Here is a 20,554-nt window from a genome sequence, read left to right as displayed (position 1 = left end):
TTCGGAATATCACAAGATTTATAGAAGTGTATTTAGGTTAGGAGGCCTCACGAGGGGGTCACAAGCCCAAGGGTTGCTCACTACCCCACATGGTGCGCCCTATGAGCTTGTCGCTCCCTCGTGCAGCGTCTGGGCTCCTCCCAAAGCTTCGTGGGCCCAAAAGTTTGTAAAAAAAATCACCAAAAAGTGTCACCGTATTTGGACTCTGTTTGGTATTGATTTTCTGCAGAAGTTGAAAACACACAAAAAAACAGGAACTGACACTGGGCATGAGGTTAATAGGTTAGTTCCTAAAAATATAAAAAGTACCATATTATTGCATATAAAGTATCCAAGATTGATAATATAAAAACATTGAACAATAAAAAATTATCGATATGTTACAGATGTATCACCGCGCCAGGTATCATCCACTACTGTTATTCTCACCATGCCCGACAATTGTTCGATAAATAGCCGAAGGTAAAAATAGTTGTCCACTCTTCTTTCTAGGAATGGATTCCAAGGAGTACATATACAAACATTATATGGAGTCGTCCGATGGCTCGTCGGACGAGGACGACTACTCAAATGAAATGACGATGATGCAAGTTGTCCTTAAAGACGCGGAGCATGCTGATATGTCTCGAACGTATCTATAATTTTTAACTGTTCCATGATGTTATATTATCAATTTTGGATATTTTGTATACATTTAGTAGCAACTTTATATTATTTTTTGGAACTAACCTATTAACTTAGTGCACAGTGCTAATTGCTATTTTTTGCTTGTTTTTTAATTTGCAGAATGTCAATACCAAACAAAGTCTAAATGCCATGAAACTTTTTGGAGGCAAGAAGAGACTCTAGAAGCTTATGAAGGCCACAAGAGGAGGCCCATGGGGCCCATTAGGCACCAGGACGCGACAGGGGCCTCCAACGCACCCTGGTGAGTAGTGGAGCCCACAGGAACTGCCTTGACCTACTTCTGACTCTATAAATACTCTAAAATCCCAGAACCCTAAAGGAGTCGATAAAATACTTTTTTCACCGTCGTAAGTTCCAGAACCATGAGATCCAATCTAGACGCCTTTTCCGGCACCATGTCGGAGGGGGCAACAATCACGGAGGGGTTCTTCATCATCCTTGCTGTCCTCCCATGACGCGTGAGTAGTTTACCATAGACCTACGAGTATGTAGTTAGCAGCTAGATAGCTTCTTCTCTCCTTTTGATCTTCAATACAATGTTCTCCTTGATGTTCCTGAAGATTTATTTGATGTAAATCTTTTTGCGATGTGCTTGTTGGGATCCAATGAATTGTGAGTTTATGATTTGATCTATCCATGAATATTATTTGAGTCTTCTTTGAACTATTTTTATGCATGATTGTTATAGCCTCGTATTTCTTCTCCGATTTATTGGTTTGGTTTCCTAAGTTGCTCAAGATCAGTGACAGAAAGAGACATGACACACATGTATCGTTGCTATTAAGGCTAACAAGATGGGGTTTATTCATACGTGAGTTTATCTTGTCTACATCATGTCATCGTTCATAACGCATTACTCTATTTTTCCATGAACTTAATACACTAGATGCATGCTGGATAGCGGTCGATGTGTGGAGTAATAGTAGTAGACGCATGTAGGAGTCGGTCTACTAATCTTATACGTGATGCCTATATACATGATCATTGCCTTGGATATCGTCATGATTATTCGCTTTTCTGTCAATTACCCAAGAGTAATTTGTTTATCCATCGTATGTTATTTTCTCAAGAGAAGCCTCTAGTGAAAACTATGGTCCATCGGGTGTATTTTCTATCATATATTAAAACCAAAAATACCTTGATGCAATTTTCTTTGATTTCTTTTATTCTGTGTTTTAGTTAGATCAGTTTATCAAATCATGTGCAATTTAATCTATCTCAGTACCATTGAGGGATTGACAATCTCTCTACGTGTTGGGTTGCAAGTATTTGTTGGTTGTGTGTAGGTGTTGTTTGCGTAGTGTTGCTTGGTTCTCCTACCAGATTGATAACCTTGATTTCATAACTGAAAGAAATACTTATCTCTACTATACTGCATCATACCCTCCTCTTTGTAGAAATCCCAACGTAGCTCACAAGTAGTAGTATGAATTTGTTAAGACTGTGTAGGATTACACAACTGTATCCACCGGCAATGTGAATGCATGCGGCCTTACACGTTGGTCCCACGTATTAGCATCAACGATGCGAACGTGTCCGGCCTTACATGTCGCTCACATGCGTCAGCATCGGCAATGCGAACGTGTGAGGCCTTACAAGTTGGTCCCACACACCGGCGTAGTAACGGTTAAAGGCTTTGACCCGACGACAAGACACCATTTGTCCTCTTTGTGAGGCGTGGACTAGTGGAAGAGGGGAAAAGTGAGCACCATGAATTGGGTGGGGCAAAAGTGAAGTGAACTAAAGAAGGAAGGGCATAAAAATAGAAACCCTAAAAGAATAAGCCGTCTCCTCACGGCCGCGGTGTTTTGGCTCCCGGGTATAAAAAATATTCAAAAAAATCAATTTTTTTATGGTGCAAGATGCTCGTATGTGTGAACTCACTGCAAAAATTTATGAAATTTGGATATTCGAGGAGCTCACGGCAAAAAAGACAAATTTTGGATGTGTAGAAACTTTTGAAAATCGCACTATTTACATCTGATTTTGTCTTTTTTGCCGCGAGCTCCTTAAATGTTCAAACTTCATAAAATTTTACAGGTAGTTCATACATAGAAGCATCTTGCATCATAAAAAAATTTGAATTTTTTAAAATATTTTTTGTAATCCAAACCGCCATACTGTTTACCAGGCTCAGAGATGGATTGCCGTCTCCTCTCTAACATTTTCATAAATTCGTCTTCTCATACCTTAAAGCTTGTAAAATAGATATGGTATGACTAATTTTGAAGTCTTAACAAATTCAAAAAAGGCTTATTTTAAGCTGAAGAGAGGCGGCTTATACTTTAAGCCGCCCAAAAGAAATGCCCTTATTGTGCATCAACGTTTGCATGGTCTTTGGTCAACAAACTACGCTTAATTTGATTAACCCATATTTTTTAGAAACTAGGAGTAATATATTCAGAGAAAAAATACATAAAACAGTGGTCTTCACATGGGTGATTAATTGCTCAAAAACATTTCACAGGAAAAAAAATCCCAAAAGATAACGCGCTCCAATCACACGGGTTGCTTTGACTCCGCGTTGACCAGGGCCCGCTCCAACCCGCCGCCGACCACCTTGCTTCCCCCCAACCCCCCTGATACAAGCAAGCTCTGCGCTAGCGGACCTTCAGGGTCGCGTCCGGCTTCTGGAGAGTGGCCATATCGCATCAGCGATGGGTGCTCGCCTCCGTTCAGCCCAAGGTGAGCCCTGTTGTTTCTTCGATTTCAGCTCTCCATCTGATGAGGGGAAGAAAGAACCCGATCCTGGACGATTCACGGGGAGCTCTCCGTGCTCTGCCCGCCGTTGGTCGCAGCCTCTTGCCGATTGCCAGGAAAGATGGACTGAACCAGACTCAGTTTGTGAATAATAACAACCCGAACAGCACGCCGCTCCTGCAGTTCAGGCAGTGTCTCTCTGCAAGACAAACATGGAGCAATGGCGTGCGACAGCCGACGGCCTTTGCATCTGTTATCCTTACCAACTCTTGCTTCCCATGTTTGCTTGCTAGCTACAACAGCGTGTTGTCATGTCAACACGCTACGCAGGTACTAAGTGAAGCTTATGTGGCTCCAGGAGCCAAGATATCAGTGTTCACCACAATGATTCGCCTTGTAAAGTTTGGTTACCGTCGGCTTCCTAGTGATACTGCAAGGCACTGCTTCCTGTACAGCTCTACTGCCTACTCTCCCCAGACTATGAAGCAATCCCTGTCAAAGACCTGATCATTTTATGGAAGCTGGATGTGGATGGTATCATCAAGGACTTGAAGGTGAAGGGCTGCGGGAAACGTAAGGGTGTGTTTGGAAGCAGTTCCCATCCTATGCTAGTTGTTCCCATTTAAGACATGTTGAGTATAAACATGCTCACTACATGCAACTGCAGTTGTTTGGTAGCAGTGTATGTATTGACGCATGTTGAACTGAGATTGTGTTTGGTAGGCTGCATCAAACGACGGGAGGGGTGGAGGCGCCAGCGGGCCGGCAAGCCAACAGCCTCAGCCTGGCGGAGGGGGAGGGGGAGGGGTGGATGGTGGAGGCGACGGCAGGCCGGCGAGCCGGCGGCTTCGGCCTCGCGGAGGGGAGGGGGAAGAGGAGGGTGGCTACCTGTGCTGGGGAGGCGACGGCGGGGAGGGGCCGGCGGGACGGCGGGGAGGGGGCGGTGGCGCGCCCTTCTGGCGGCTAGGTCGGGAGGGGGAGGGGGCCGGCTCCCTTCTGGCGGCTAGGTCGGGAGGAGGAGGAGGAGGAGGAGGGGGCTAGGTCGGGAGGAGGAGGACGAGCGAGGGAACGAGGGTCGGGGGGAATTTTCGGGGGCGAACCCAGCGTAGCTGAGCCCAGCTCGGCTATATGGACGAGCTCCCTTCAGCATAGCTCTGAGCCTTTTTTGCATCGATGGAGCTATGCTCGGAAGAGCCCATACACCCTGCCAAACACCTAAAAGTGGGTTGAAGAGGGAACATTTGGCCTTATGCACCCTCCGTGCAGGCTACCAAACACACCCTAAGGGAATCCCCATCGGTGTGGCTGAAAATAACCCGTTCTTCGCAACGATAATAGGAGAAATGCAATGGTGGGACGATTTAGTCCGGGATGATGGAAGTATCAAGCGTTGGATGCTGTTTAGGAACTGCGTCCCCTGCTACCACATTTTGCAACTGAAGGATGAACCTTCCATGGCTTCTTTTTCTCGTGTTGGCAGTGCTGCCTGGCAAGGTGCTCAGAGTTGCTGTTGAGGTGTTTGTCTGTCGTCTGTCGAGTAAAGCCAGCGACAGCGGTTGCCTCGGCTTTGCATTCGGCGCCAACGGCTCTCGACATCGTGACATGACATGGAAGGTGTGATGCCCTTCGGCAGCGTTGTGGCGCTCCTCGACGTGCAACGTACTCGAGGTTTTCCCCAGGACACTTCCTGGGCAAGCAGGGCGGTTTGTGCTCCCTGCTTCTTTATCTTGGGAGAGATGGCTCAGAAATTTCAGAGAGGATCTTACTCTGCTTATCCATACAGTAAAGGCAAAGCACTCAAATAACTTCAAAGGTTGGATACAACATAATGCAACACTTCCTGCACTCCCTTCCTCTCTTCATACCTGTAAATATTCTCCATGTACATATTTCATAAAATTTTACACCAGGATATAGCTAAATGCGGGTACAAGCTAAAAGATTTGCGTTTGCCACTCCTAGTGTTGAATGTTTACACAAATGTTGCAGGCAGTAACCACAAACTTGTAAAAACAAACGATTTCATGAGATGAGAGATCACATTTATACATGTACAAAACTAATTTTCGCTGATGACGTTTAGAGTTTCTTAATATAACGCCAAGAGGTAGATCCCGGGAATTGGTGAAAATACCAGCATATGAATGTAAAAGGGGCGAAAAGTTGTGAGCCAAGGGAGATTAATAAATTCTTCAAGTACCAATTCCAAGCGCGCACAAGCCATGATATACATGAAATAAATTTGACAAATAACTAAATTCAAAATGGGGGTAGGGTAATAACTACTCCGCATTTGTTAATCAATACTATATGTTCGGCAAAGTTTTTGAGTTAAATACACAATGGAGAAAGAGTAATTGGCAAAAGCAGCAGGAAAGAAAAAGGTGGCCCTGCATAGGATTAGGGGTTGTAAAACTTATACGGAATGCATTCTTTTGAGCTCCATCTTATAGGGAATTTAACATGTGTTTGAATTTTGTTCCTTTGATAACTTCAATTCAATGGACCCTCTCTCTACACACTGTCTTCATTCCTCCAGAATTTATGAGTTTACTTCGTTGTGCACCATCCAAAGGATTTACTTGCGAAATGTATTGGAGGGTTTGGTCAGCCCATGCAACTCAATACTCTCTCCATTCCTCTTTATAGTGTTTTTTTGTTGTTGCTAAAGTTCTGAATTGTAGTGCGCATTCACATTTGCAGTGCCAATAAAGGAGCAAAGGGAGTATTAGTTTCCTCATGTTAGACATCTAATAACTTTTAGGGGAAAAAGAAATTTATCATCAAGGAATTAGTCAAATTAAGACAAATATGCATTTTGTGTGTGGCAGTTGATTGATTTGATAGCCACAATTGTGAAAATGATATGGTGATTTTTACAACTCCGCAGAGGGCTGTTTGCTCATTAAGCAAAACAACAACCTTAATTTATTTACTGCCATCTGGTTTCAAATTCTCAACTCAATGGCTTGGCATGATGGGTCCAGACCCACCTCTCAATGGTGGCATGAAAGGAAGGAACACAGGAAAGTTATCCCCTAATAAAAACACATAAAGTCATCCACTACGGGAACTGACTACATAAAGTTCACATGGATGATTGGAATAGCTGAGAAGAAAAGGAGATCGAACCACACACATCCATAATCCATCCATCATATGCTCAAGAAAAATAATCATGCCCGTCCAATGAAATAAGGCTATTTGCAACTTTACAAACTACCTACTAGCGCTGTACAATTTTTGCCTTGCCATAGATCACATTGACAGAAACAAAAGAATCTCCGGTATGGCTGGTCGCGTGTCTCAGCCAATACAAACTTCTTCCTGCAGGATTCTTCCATACAGGTGCCTCAAGGTTGTTGTTTCTTCCATACAGGTGCCTCAAGGTTGTTGTCTAATGCTGCATTTACACAGCTCTTTCGATGTCAATTGATCCCTGCACGCGGTATCATGCACAGAAGTTAAGTTTTTTTCACAAAAAGTACAAAGTAGGATTCGACAAACCAAATGGAATAACAACACAAACTTCCAAAACTAGATATAGTACTATAGTGCACAATCAGTAGAAATTCTTAAAAAGGGACATTTAATTTACCACATCAGGATGTTCTCTCATCGTTCTGGTAGCAATCGAGGTAGCTCGTCTAGTCGGTTTTCTTTTCTTGTGGAAGGACCCATGGAGAGAATCCATCATTGAAGCTTCAGGCCACTTGCCACTTCTGTCAGTTGGATCCAAGTTGCTAGGGCCCCAGGTATACATCACAAACTTCCTCACCTACAAACAACAAAATCAGTATCCTTTATTGACCAGAGATGCAGCCCCGCGGATGCCATATATAATGCTCATATATAATGCTCATCGTTGGACCAAGACATGCTTCACCTTATCCCAATTCTGTTGAGCTCGCCTTTTGCTCAGAATTTTCAGCATTCTTGTATCCTCATTACGGAGCTTCTTTATCCTAGCTTCACACTGAAAAGTCCAAATAATAATCAGTTGCATACCAAATCAGTTTACACGTCGCACGCTTATTCCTTTTTTCAGTGTCGCAAAGTCAAAAGAACCCAGTAAAGTTTTCTTGAACTTACTTGAGACATGAGGCAGAGAAATATTGCTATACTGAAGGCATAAAGGCCACCAATGCTCGCAATTATACTGACTGCAGGAAACAATCACTATTAGATGATAGAATGCACAGATTAGCTAACGTTCAAAATCACAACCCATATAACTGCCAGGGTGTTCTGCTGGACACTAGGGCCAACTTTCTCAAGTGGGCCCTCATTATAACCACAAAAGTATGTAGCTAAGGGGCGCATGGCAATTGTTTATGGCCTAGCTGGTTGCTTTGGTTTGCAGGCATGTAGAAAATCATCTCGAGAAATATTGCAACCTAGAAATTGCTTCTGGATTATGTACTTACATATCTGGAGAAGAAATACAGGATCTGTTGCCGTGCCAAACCGAATGGAATAACAAAACAAACTTCCAAAACTTGATATAGTACTACAGTGCACAAATTTATCGGTAGAAATTCTTAAATAAGGGGCACTTAATTTACCACATCAGCATGATCTCTCATTGTTCTGTTAGCAATTGAGGTAGCTCTTCCAGTAGGTTTTCTTTTCTTGTGGAAGGATCCATCATCCATGGAGAGAATCCATCGATTCGACAAATCGGATATTCTACCAGGGTGTTCTGTTGGTGTTCAATGTCACAACCCATATAACTGCCAGGGTGTTCTGTTGGACACTTGGGCCAACTTTCTCACAAGTGGGCCCTCATTATAACCACAAAAGTATGTAGTTACTGGGGCACAACGGCACAAGGCTATTGTTCCGTCAGACGCCCCTAATTATCCATATGTCTAGGATTATCAGTAGAAAATTGTCTCAAGAAATATTGTAACCTATAAGTTGCTTCTGGGTTAAGTACTTTCATATCTGGAGAAGAAATGCAGGATTCTTTACCGTGCCAGGGATTCAGGGTTAAGCTACTTTCAGTCTGAGGAAGTAGCAATGCAGCATGGTTCTACTAAGTGAAACCCATTGTGAGCTGGAAACAAATTTCCTATATGTTACAAGTAGAAAGCCTTTTGTAACCATATATGCAGCATTGTTGAGGAAATCGTTAACTGGTAACTGCTCGGTTGGCTGGCGAGTAGGGGATTAATAGGCTAATCGGCAAGTTAATCGACCATTTAATCCATTAATCAGGCGATTTATCAGTTAACCGGCTACTCGGTGACCCTATGAGTAGGGATAATCGGCAAGTTAACTGGTTAATCGGACGAATTCTTGAACAGGGATATGCAGTAACAAGATCAGTTTAAACTAGTATAACTATGTGAGCTAAGGTTAAACAAATCAAACAGCTAGATCGAGATCAAATTTAACTAGCCACACACGAATACAGATCTTCTGGGATTTGGAAAACCTATCATGGAGCAAATATTTGAGACTGTTTATATGGTAGTTAGTAATTCAATCTGAAGCAATATTGCTATAATGATCCATAACCGTAAGCAATTGGTTACTAGGAAATAATGTGCACAGCAAAAAGACTTGGGCACTAAATAAAATGGAAAGATAGCACATGTAGAGTACCAATCATAAATGCTTAGTTTATGCTTCATGAGGGGCTCACCTGGGCCTAACACACTTTCATTGCTAATCTCCACGATGTAATCTGAAAGATAACTTATGTAGAGTGTAGTGTTTAATACTCCATCGGTAGGGTTCTGCAGGGAAGCATTCAAGCTCGTGACATCCGAAAAGGTAGACCCTGGAGTGAAGTCCTGAAGCAGTGGCTGCAAGAGCTTCAGGTTATTAAGTTTGTTGTATATCTGGGGAAACAGCTGAATCTTGAGCACGTTGGAGTCTGTCCCTCTGAATGTCTTGAGCTTCTCATCACCATAGTTGTCAGAGTTTATGGTCCCACTGACAAAGCTCACGTGCTCATCGTCTCCGGTTTGCTTGGTAGTCAGGTTGAACTGGAAGCCAACAGCTAGTGCCGGTTGCCTCGGCAGGTCAACAAACTGCCAGGACACGTAGTGGTCTCTTGGAGGCATTCTGCAGCCGCTGCACTTGAGCGTGATAGACGGCCCCTGGCTCGTGTTCTGGCAACTGTAGGTCAAGAGCGTCGAGAGAGGCAGCACCCTGAAGTCCATGAACCCGGGCGTCCCCATCGCGATCGTCGAAGGCTTGACCACCTGAGAGCAGGACATGCTCGAGATGGTGGTGATGTGGAACTCGATGTCGTTGACGAAAGCCAAGAGATCAGGAGCATTGGCCGGCTTGACTCGGTGCACCTCGATGTTGCGCCTCTTGATAGCTTGGTACAGCAGCCTGCGTCGATGCATTTCAAGTGAGTATCATTCCAATTGAGTAGTGAATTTCAGAGTGTAGCACCAGATAAGTTATGTGGAGCTGACTTACACAGTGACCAATCCAAGGAAGAGTATGAGGGCAGCAACCGAGCACATCCCACCCAGCTCTGTCTTCCTTTTCTTGAGCACTTGCTGGTCAGCCTACATTTGGACAGCAAATGCAACATACTTTCAGGTGGATATATTATGATAGTATGGTGAGCACACGTGTATTCCACAACAGGCAAAGAATGGTAGTAGTAAATTTTTCAAAAGGCGATATCCCCAATTCGCCACACGGAAGCAAGCCAGTCGACCGAGAGGAAAAGTAGGAGCAAACGCGTGGAGGAAGGCGAAGCAATCCAAGACGCCTAGGCGAAGCAAACGATGTGGTAACTGTAATTGTTTATTTATTCGGAAATTCCCCCTTTGCTTGCTTGATTAATTACTGATTAATTACTGAATGTGTGGCACGAGAAGGGAAAGCAATCGATGAACGAATGGATGCTTTGGAGATGAACGAACGCGTGCGGCGGCGAAAAAGGAAATTAATGGATGAATGGATGTCTGTTACTGGGTGGTGGTAGTGGTAGTGGTAGTGGTACTGACCGCCCAGTGCTGGGTGTGGAAGAGGCAGTCGAGGCGGCTGATCCAGAAGCGGGCGCGGAAGAGGCTCTTGTTGCCGGTGGGGTCGCGGCCGGCGAGCCTGGCGGCGGCGCAGAAGGCGAGCCAGGAGAGGAGGGTGACGAGCGCGGTGAAGAGGAGCACGGCCTGGGACTGGGTGAGGCGGCGGACGGCGTCGAGGGAGAGCACGGGTGCCAGGAAGTAGAGCGTCTGGTTGCGGGACCCGGCGCCGACGGCCCCGACCTGCCAGTCGGCGAAGGTGTTGCCGTCCCCGGACGCCGGGAGGGAGACACATGCGGCGCCGGTGCCGTTGGCCGAGAGGTAGTACCCCGGGTCGCACGCGCAGAGGGTCGCGTTGTAGGCGAACATCCTCGCCGCCGCGCACGCCGCCGCCATGGCTGCCGCTCCGCCCAAGAAAGCCAATCACATGGACAGCGACGGGGAGGAGGAGGAGGCCGTGGTGAAGGCGACGGACGGACGGACGGACGGCTGGCTTGATTGATTGCTTGGGTCTAGGGTTTGGAAGGGGATGGAGCTGGGACGGGGACGGGGACTGGGATTGGAATCGGATGCAGTCTCTGCTGGACGGAGGAAGGTGGAGGAGGAGGGGAAGAATCCAGGAGGAGGGAGGCACAGGCAGCTAGCGGAGCAGAGCTGGGCTTGAGCTAGGATTGACTGGCTGGCTGGCTTGGCTCAACAAAGGTGAAAAAGGAATACTGCTTGCTGGTCAGTGGTAGTGGTGGGTTAAAAGGAGCCTAGGATACTGTATTACCCATCTCCTCCCCTCCTCCCTTTTAAACTTACTTTGTGCTATCATTGAGCAGCAATAATTCATAATTCTAGCACAAATATGTTGAGCAATAATAAAATAAAATGCATGTTTTATTTACGCGAACCTCTTCTTCACCGCTTACCGGAACCGGCAAAGTGCGGTGCCGCGGTCGGCGTCGCCGCATGCTGGGACCGGCGAGGTGCGGTGATGCGACCAGCGTCGCCGCATGCTGAAACCGGTGACGTGCGGTGATGTGACCGACGGCGCCCATACTGCACGGTGATGTGATCGATGAGGCGCGCTGTGGGGACCGACCGAGCGATGTGCTGCAACTAGCGATATCATTTGAACAACAAGCCATGGCGCTCCCTCCTCCCACCTCCGTCTCCACCACCCACCCGACGATCTGTTGATCTGATCATCAACTAGGATCGCCGTTCCGATCATCTTTTTGGGCTTCTCCTTTGGATTCTGGAATCATCCATCTCCGATGGGTCCTCGTGGCGGCTCTACCCTTGGCCTGGATTTCTTCAAGGGGTTGGCTTTTGCGGATGGGATCTACAGATCTATAGGTCTTACGGTTCATCCTATGGAGGGTTTTGGGTCTTTCACGTTGATTGTCTCTTTCAGTAGACACACTTTTCGATTGAATGAAGCATCGGTATCTACTGCGCTTGAATCAGCCATTGGTAGTTCGGCCATTGATCTTGGAGTGTTACAGGTGCAGGACAAGGTTTTTCTCTTTTAATGTTTCCTCCAAGCAGGTTGGATTTCTAATTACTCGACTGCGTTCATATTCTTGTTCAGATTTCAAATGTTTCTTTCATCTTTGGGGGAATGGAGGACCTAATTGGGCCAGAGAATTCCGCATTTGGAAGAAAGAATGCGAGGCTGAATGGATTTTGATAAGTCCTTCCAAGCGACGTGCAGCTATGGGATTATTGACCATGCATAAACCTCCTATCCGTTCATCTTTTAAGAAGCGGGATTCTGTGAAGAAAAAGTTATCGTTTGTTACCATTCATAAGTATCCTGTATGCCGAGGGTACAGATATGCGGCGGCTCAGAATGAAATTAATGTGCTCTCTAAGGATGCATGCTATTCTTTCTCAGCCCATGAGCGGGTATTATTCGTCCTCCTCCACCACCAGCTATCAATTGGACAATATCTCGCCCACATATTGTGTTTGGGTCTGTTTCTTCCCCTCCGATGTCTTCTCCATCGCTGATGGGATCTCCGGCGAGGGTAGCTTCTCCGATGAGTGATTTGTCAACGAGATCTACCTCCCTTTCTTTGGTAGGTCCGGATATCGTGGCACCTGTCACGCCCGACTTCAATGGTGGGAATGCGGGATTTTCAAATCTTCGGATGGGTAATGGGCCTCAGGATGGGCCAGAGTCTTCTGAATCGGCCCAAACATCTGATCTTAACGATGTTTTTATTCCTTCCATCCAAGATGCAAAGGATTCTTTTAATAATTTGATTTCTGATATGGCTTGAAAAATATTATCATGTCGGGTTTGTTCCAAGGAGGGACACTTCGCGAGTAACTGCCCCTCAGTATTGATTTGCTTGGCATGCTCGAACGTAGGCCATCATTGGAAAGCTTGCGCGGCGCGTGCTAGGGACTTGGGTCTGGTTTGGAGGGAGAAACCGTCGGAGCCAGATTTTGCAGGACCCACTTCCACCATTACTCCAACAAGATATATCCGCGACGCTTCGTGCTCTTCCCTGTCTAGTCACATCGCTGGCCTGTCACAACCACCATCTTGCCCTCAGCCGAAGACCCCCCTCCTCCATCACCAGAAAAAACCTCCAGAGAAAATGGCCGACTTTCGGCTAAACCCCCAGCGATTTCTGCCGGCAGGACATGAGATCATCGATGGTGGTGATCTCAGACTTCCTCGGACCTTCGTCACTCTCCCCACTGGATTCCAGCGTCGCCATGAAGAGTTCGTCATTGCGGAGGTAATGCCGCTTCCTACACCCAATGAGATAGGTTTTTTGAGGAAAGCAGTGGTCCAATTGCTTGAGCAGAGGGGGGGGTTCAGGTCATGTCAGCGCAGCCTTGGATTTCTCGTGTCGGTCTGTTTCATTTGCGTGATGCGGGAGTGCGCTTTTCTTTGCTTCAGCTTCCTCCTATTGCTATGGGGGTAATAGATTTGTCAGATTCATGAAGCATGACGAGGGAGAGGAATACCGAGGGGCTCAGGGTTTTCATGATGGTTGTCTGATGTTCCTGGGTGTTCCTCTTGATCTGCGCACAACTGAACATTTACGTGCGACAGTTAACACTTTTGGGAAGTTTCACTAAGTGGTCTTTTCTGCAACTAACCCTATGTATGAATCTACGCAGACGACCTTTATGCCTGGACGTAACATTCTAGAAGGGGTCATGGTCTTACATGAGACTTTACATGAGATGCACTCCAAGAAACTTGACGGAGTGATTTTCAAAGTAGATTTTGAAAAAGCATACGATAAAGTGAAATGGTCTTTTCTGCAACTAACCCTACGTATGAAGGGGTTTGGTGAGATATGGCGCAAGCATATCGACTGTTTTATAAAAAAAGGAAGTGTCGGTATCAAAGTAATTGATGATGTGGGTCATTTCTTTCAGACACTGAAGGGTCTCACACAAGGTGACCCTATGTCTCCTATTTTATTGAACATTGTTGCAGATATGTTGGTACTCATGATGAGGAGAGCCAATGAGAAAGACCTTGTAGGGGGACTAGTACCACATCTAGTGGATGGGGGTGTCTCTATTCTACAGTATGCAGATGGCACGATCCTTTTTATGGAACATAATCTTAACAAGGCCAGAAACATGAAACTCATCTTGTGCTTATTTGAACAGCTATCTAGGCTGAAGATTAATTTTAACAAAAGTGAATTGTTTTGCTTTGGAAAGGCCAAAACAGAACAACACACTTATAATCAACTGTTCGGCTGTGAAAGTGTAATTTACCTTTCACGTACTTAGGGATCCCTATCCATCACCGAAGGTTGACAAATAAGGAGTGGAAATGTATCGAAGACCGATTTGGAAAAAAAAAATAAGCTGTTGGAAAGGCAAGCTTTTATCCTATGAACGACGTTTGGTACTTGTTAATTATGTATTATCAAGCATGCCCATGTTTCTTCTATCCTTTTTTGAAGTATCAGTCGGGGTGCGAAAAAGGTTGGATTTCTATCGGTCTAGGTTTTTCTGGCAGAGTGATGATGTCAAGACCAAGTATAGGCTTACTAGATGGGACATAATCTGCAAACCAAATGACCAAGGAGGTTTAGGGATTGAGAATTTAGAGGTTAAGAACAGATGTCTGCTCAGCAAATGGTTGTTCAGACTATCTGTGGAAGCAGAAGGTATGTGGGTACATATTCTGAAGAACAAGTACCTACAACACAAGACCTTAGCTCACGTCACCACAAGACCAAGTGACTCTCCTTTCTAAAAGGGTCTGATGAGGTCTAAAACTGCATTTTTCAACAGGACTAGGTTTATCATCGGAAATGGTGAATTAACTAGATTTTGGGAAGATACATGGCTAGGGGGGGAGCCCTTGGCTCTTCAGTATCCGCAGCTTTACAATATTGCCCATCGTTGACAGACGTCCGTTGCGACAGTATTGCGTGAGACTCCTCTAAATATTCAGTTCCGTAGAGCCTTGATTGGTGATAGATGGATTAGCTGGCTGCATCTAGTCAGAAGGCTGATGGACATTAGCCTTTCTGACTGCCCTGACAGTGTTCAATGAAGGTTGACCGCTAATGGCATATTTACTGTAAAATCTATGTGCGTGCACCTCATAGATTCCTCGCCTATTCCAAAATCCATGCATATATGGAAGGTCAAAGTTCCCCTTAAGATAAAGATCTTCATGTGGTTTGTTCACAAAGGAGTTATTTTAACTAAGGACAACTTGGCCAAGCGTAATTGGAAAGGAAATCAAAGATGCAGCTTTTGTCAGAATAAAGAAACTATTAAGCACCTCTTTCTAGATTGTCCTATGGCTAAACTTTTATGGCGCTCGATTCATATTGCTTTCAACATAAGCCCTCCTACTAGCATTAACACGTTATTTGGGTCGTGGTTTAAAGGGGGTTAATGTTGAATATGCTAAACTTACTCGTGTTGGTACTTGTGCACTATTCTGGACTGCATGGAACTGCATAAATGATTTAGTGTTTAACAGACAAAGCTACATTCATTTTTTGCAGGTTATCTTCAGGGCTACTGCCTTGATCCGCACGTGGTCCTTATTCACTCGTACGGAAGCCAGGAAGCCTTTGGTTAGTGGGTGTGTCCGATGGAAGATGGTAGCTCAGGGTATCTTCAATCGGTTTGGATGACGACATATTAATAGGATAGATGGATAGTCATCTAGGCCTATTTCCATTATCGGTTACAGCGTGATAGACGCCTTGTATCTTTTATTTTTTCAAGACCGCTATGTACTTGATTAAGACTGGTTTCGTGTTTAATAAAAGGCTGCATGCATCACTCGATGCAGAGGCCGGAGCAAATGCCTTCTTTTCTAAAAAAATATAGCCACAGAGATTTTAATGACGAAGATTGTACTCCCTCCATCGGGAATTAAGTGTCGCAAACGAGTGTATCGCGGCTGTAGTGCCAAGATTGGTCTCCTGCTTGACCGTGGACAAAATCTGTAAGAAACCAACAGCTAGGAGCAGTACGTACCAACCAAGAACCAAACTGAAAAGACAAAGACAAATAAGGGAAACAACAACGGCAACCATTAACATTAACATTTCAAAAATGCCAGACACACATTACTGCATCTCAACCATTTGAATGTGAAACACGTTACAGATTCCTCCCCTACTCATTGAGAGGACCAAGTTGGTATGATACCCATCCATATGCCTGCCCGTGCCCCGGGACCGACTTCCGGTCCAAATCCAAGCTGCCAACGACTGCGACGAATTTGAAGCAGTAAGCACATACACACAAAAACTAGTACGTACTACACATCTTGAATGGAATGATTAATTTCCTCCTACTCCATGTACTCTACAATTGGGGCGCATCCATTGCTTTAACCTAACAAAAAATCAAGCATCCTTCCCACGAGCCCATCCTCCACCGTATCTATCATCCTGTCTCTGCACTAGCCACTGTATAATCTCGTCCCCTTCTTACCTCGTTTCCACAAAAGAGGTCTGTTCAATGTCTTCGTCTATCTATATAGCAACCAGGTGGCAGCCAACCATGCCGTCGAGATCATCGCCGCGGACACCGTCTTCCCAACCCGTGAAGCTCCCGAGTACTGGAACCTATGAGACTGTTCTCTGCAAGCAATGGAACAACATCGTACCGTTACATTGCTCCCCTCTGCATCCATTCCTTGCCACAAACAAAAATGAAACAGAGTAAATCAAGCTCACTTCTGTAGGCTCGAGAGCGCGCCGCAGAAAATCGTGTTATCTGGTAGAGGAAGCGGCGTCTTGTCGCTGTGGTCCTCCTCCGGGTTCACCACGCTTATGTACAGTTCTTGCCCCAGGTACCAGCTGTCCAGGTTCTCCACGCGCAAATTCCATATCCCTGCATTGTCCAGGAACACGAGCACAGCAGTCCAAGCGTCGGGGAATACCTGCATTCTCGTCCACAAACCTCCCCAATCAATCAACCAATCCCATGAAAAACTAATGCATCAAAGTTCAGATAGAGCAGCTCCCTTGCTAGAAGTAATGCAACTACTATCTGTTGGTGATTGCAGTTCATCACTTATATGGTTCGCGTCGAAATTACTAAGCCAAAAAGGATTGGTTGGCTGTCTTTAGCCATACACATATTATATCAAATGATATACACCTAAGAATTTTCTTAATCTGGCCACTCTATACAAGACACATTATCTTCAGCCAGGTACACATAAACATATTTGCTAATAGACTCACATGATAGCCTTATTTGCCATTCCGTGATCTCCCAATAAGTAATATTAGAGGAACCACAACATAATTTTGCAATTGTAGCAAGCTTACTGAATGCTCATAATTTTACTATTGACAAAACACACAGACATATCCTATCCTCTGTGGTTTCCCCCAGGTTACAACTACTTTCTATGGTTTGTTATGCTAAAACAGATAGTACAAAATAGACACCATTGACAAAGGGAATGAGACATGAATTTCAGCACCTGGATTGTGGAGCGTGCAACACCATCCCATTTGTTGTAGGTACCCCGGCTATTCTCAGTCCACAATCCATAGTCCATCCTGAAATAAGAAACACGTACCATAAGTAAACAAGGCAGATTGGTTGAAGAAGAGGAAATGCAAGAGAATGACCCGACGACAAAGAATGCATATCCATCCAAGTGGTAGCTCTGCACCGCCGTGGCGTTGTTTTGGAATATAATCTCCATAAAGCCTTTGTAGGTGCCATTTATAACCGAGGTGTCGACTTTTGGTAGTCTGTTCATCGGATGATTTGGGAAATCCAATTTGAACACTCCCGGGACGTTAAATAGCTGTGCAAGTATCAATGGAGTGGATGGTGCGATGTAGGATATCCCATTGATAGTAGAACGCAGTTGGCCGTCGATGAGCTCGGGCGGCCGGCTCTGCAACAGGTACACATCGGTCACCGTAATGTCGCCATAATGGAATGAACCCTGCGGGTTGGGGCGGGCACCGCTGGCGGTGACATTCCACCTGAAACAATCGTGTGTTGTGTTTTACAGAATCAGTAACATTTCAAATGAACACACAACAAAATGTAGCATCAGTAACACCATTCCACCTTTGGAAAACAATTGTGTGTTTTACTGTCACAGCATCAGGATATGAATATGCCAGAAACGAAAATTGTGGCGTGGAGGAAGCAAGTAGCCAAGTACCTGATGGATCTTGCTTGGTTTATGGAGAATGCAGTGTCATACTGGTCATCAGGGGCAGCAGGGAGAGAGCCAGAGGCCGGACCCTGGGAGTTGGAGTAATGCAGTATGGCGACCCCGGTGAGCTTATCGACGTCTCCGGCATCGACGAAGCGGGCGCTGGCGACGACATAGTAGTCGGTGGTGGCGTTCTGATCCATGGTGACAAGGAAGGAGTAGGACTGTCCAACATGGATGTCCATGTTGCTGTAGTTGTGCTGCGAGGTGTATGAGCCCTCGGTCTCGACCAGCAGCAGGTTGTGTCCCTGGATCCTGAAATTGAGGCTGGTGGAGACGCCCACGTTGTGCACCCGGAGCCTGTACGTTCTCCCGGGCTCGACATTGATCCTCTCGTAGGTGATCGCCGGCGGGACGAGGGATTCGTTGTAGCGGTAGGGGCCGAGCCCGTTGATGAGCACGCCGTCGGGGCTGCCCAGGGGCGCGCCGGCGTCGAGGGAGCTGCGGAGGTCCCTGTGGGACCTGAGGTACCAGTCGCCGAGGAAGAGCGTGAGGTCGCCGCCGTCGGGGAAGGGGAAGGGGATGGGGATGACGTCGCGGTTGTTGACGACGATGGCGCCGTAGCCGCCGGCGGCGCGGTGGAGCGGCGCGGCGGAGGGGGAGTAGAAGAAGCTGCCGACCTGGTCCTTGACCTGGAAGGTGTAGGTCCAGTTCCAGCCGGCGGGGATGGGGCAGTTGGTGCCGGCGACGCCGTCCTGCCACGGGCCCTTGCGGTGCTGGATGCCGTGCCAGGTGAGGAGGAGCGGCTCGTCGAGGGAGTTGCGGACGTTCACCACCACGTTCCAGTTGGTGGTCACGTTGAGCGGCGGCCCCGGGAACTGGCCGTTGATGGCGATGACCTTCTGGGCGACGCCGAGCGGGCGGGCCGACAGGTAGGCGACCTCCCAGTCGAAGTAGGCGAAGGGGTCACCCGCCAGCGCCGGCTCCGGCGAGTGGGCGCAGAGTAGGAGCAGGGAGAGGAGGAGGAGGAGCGCCATTGCTGCCGGCTCAGAGAGCAGAGTGGACCGGAGTGGGAAGCGAGCAGAGGAAGATGGGGAAAAGCAGGGTTTTTTTTCTTCTTCTTCTTTCCTTTGGGCGGAAAAGCAGGAAGATGCTTCGTTCTGCTTTCCAACAGAAGCCGGCCGGCCCATCTGCGGGTTGCCAGCCCAACAAAGGACTTTATGCTTTGATGAGGGGGGAGGGGCACACACTTTTTTTTTATTGTGTTAGAAATTTCAAATTGAGTTGGATATATATAGTTTAAGAAATCCAAACAATTGGATTTAGTTATAGTCAATAACTTATCTGTGGAAAAGATCATTCATATGTGGTCTGGGTGGAAGAAAAATAATTTGGCAAGTTAGAATTTGGAAAAAGTCAATAAGCTTCTTATTTTTGGGCAACTCTCAAACGAATTGGTATTTCCATAGAAATTGAAATTTACAAAATAAATTGATTCATTAGCGTATTCGTTTTATTGCGGGTGCAATTTTTTAAAGGGTGAATCTTCTCGTAAGCACAGTTGGTGTTTTTATTACACTAAGCTCATCTCTCTCTCTCTCTCTCTCACACACACACACACACGCACACACACACACACACATCATGACACCACATGGACGACAATGTTCTTCAACAACAACGTCTTCAAGAATAAAACGACACTCAAGCACCGCCGTCACCGGATCCAATCACAAGGCGAGAATCTAGGTTTTCACCTCGAAGAAATTGGTACGAGCATATCCGAGCAATGCCTTCAACAAAGTAACGATGTAAGAAACACATCGTCATTGCCAATCATAACCACTCGGTTCTGACCTAGGTGACAGTGTCCTAGATTAAGGGGCCCCAACCTAGTCGGCCCAAACTCTTCAAATTGTGCCAAGGGGCTCTCCTCCTTCTCAAGATGGACACTCGTGGCAGTGCGATGGGGCGTGATGAGGACTACTTCTGCTGAAGGCTTGTCTTGTACTCCAAGACTTCTCTTACCGCCTCTACGCCTAGATACCGACCATGTAACCCTAGATACCCTTCCTGGAGTGTATATATGCCGAAGGGTTTAGATCGTTGAGGGAACATCAACGCAACATTACTCACCTAGCCTTAGGGTTTAGACCATAACATACGATCTTGTGGTAGATCAACTATGTATTCGATAGTTCATCATCAATATAAACAAGAGCAGGACATTGGGTTGTACCTCCATAAAGAGGGCATGAACCTCGGTAAACATCGCCTCCCCTACTCCTCTTACCATCTGTCCAGGACCCCTACCACGAGGTCTGCTGGTTTTCAAACCGACACTCGTGATTTCATTGAGAGTTTCACTGTGAGATCAACATAAGGATCGATGGGGTCATCGGTTAATGACTCCAAACTCACGGGCACGACTTCTATGCCTGATACTTCTATCATAAAAATGCCTTCTCTCTTTCGCGGGATCGAGGCGACTCATAACTCCGCTCCGGCCTTAGCCGAACCCTCCTTCAAGGAC

The 20,554-nt window shown here is 46.1% G+C and overlaps 1 protein-coding gene across 2 annotated transcripts; it reads right to left on the bottom strand.

Moving 5' to 3' along the window:
* Positions 1-6,531: 6,531 nt before the first annotated feature.
* LOC123442773 (monocopper oxidase-like protein SKU5) lies at positions 6,532-19,119 on the bottom strand. 2 transcript variants are annotated; one of them, XM_045118904.1, is made up of 12 exons: positions 18,028-19,119; positions 17,477-17,842; positions 17,326-17,404; positions 16,568-16,773; positions 16,457-16,471; positions 10,368-10,560; positions 9,829-9,920; positions 9,038-9,738; positions 7,480-7,550; positions 7,274-7,363; positions 6,986-7,165; positions 6,532-6,826 (listed from the first exon to the last, which is right to left on the bottom strand). In XM_045118904.1, exons 1-12 carry the CDS (start codon positions 19,056-19,058, stop codon positions 6,797-6,799), a joined length of 3,054 nt encoding a protein of 1,017 aa, XP_044974839.1. In that variant the 5' UTR covers positions 19,059-19,119; the 3' UTR covers positions 6,532-6,796. The 2 variants fall into 2 exon arrangements, with proteins under 2 accessions (XP_044974839.1, XP_044974837.1); XM_045118902.1 differs by lacking the exon at positions 16,457-16,471 and having other exon boundaries at positions 10,368-10,464.
* Between the last annotated feature and the right edge of the window lie 1,435 nt (positions 19,120-20,554).

This window comes from Hordeum vulgare, chromosome 3H (genome assembly GCF_904849725.1).
Source record: "Hordeum vulgare subsp. vulgare chromosome 3H, MorexV3_pseudomolecules_assembly, whole genome shotgun sequence".
Taxonomy (NCBI): domain Eukaryota; kingdom Viridiplantae; phylum Streptophyta; class Magnoliopsida; order Poales; family Poaceae; genus Hordeum; species Hordeum vulgare.
Note: the sequence above shows the minus strand (reverse complement) of the source record. Positions and strands in the feature narration are given on the sequence as shown.

Excerpts from the sequence above, each read along its gene's own strand:
- LOC123442773 (XM_045118904.1), bottom strand. The coding sequence starts at position 19,058 with ATGGCGCTCCTCCTCCTCCTCTCCCTGCTCCTACTCTGCGCCCACTCG. Across the intron at positions 9,921-10,367 it reads TCCACACCCAGCACTGGGCG|GCTGACCAGCAAGTGCTCAA; the intron begins GTCAGTACCACT and ends GTCCAAATGTAG. Across the intron at positions 7,166-7,273 it reads CTCAACAGAATTGGGATAAG|GTGAGGAAGTTTGTGATGTA; the intron begins GTGAAGCATGTC and ends TGTTGTTTGTAG.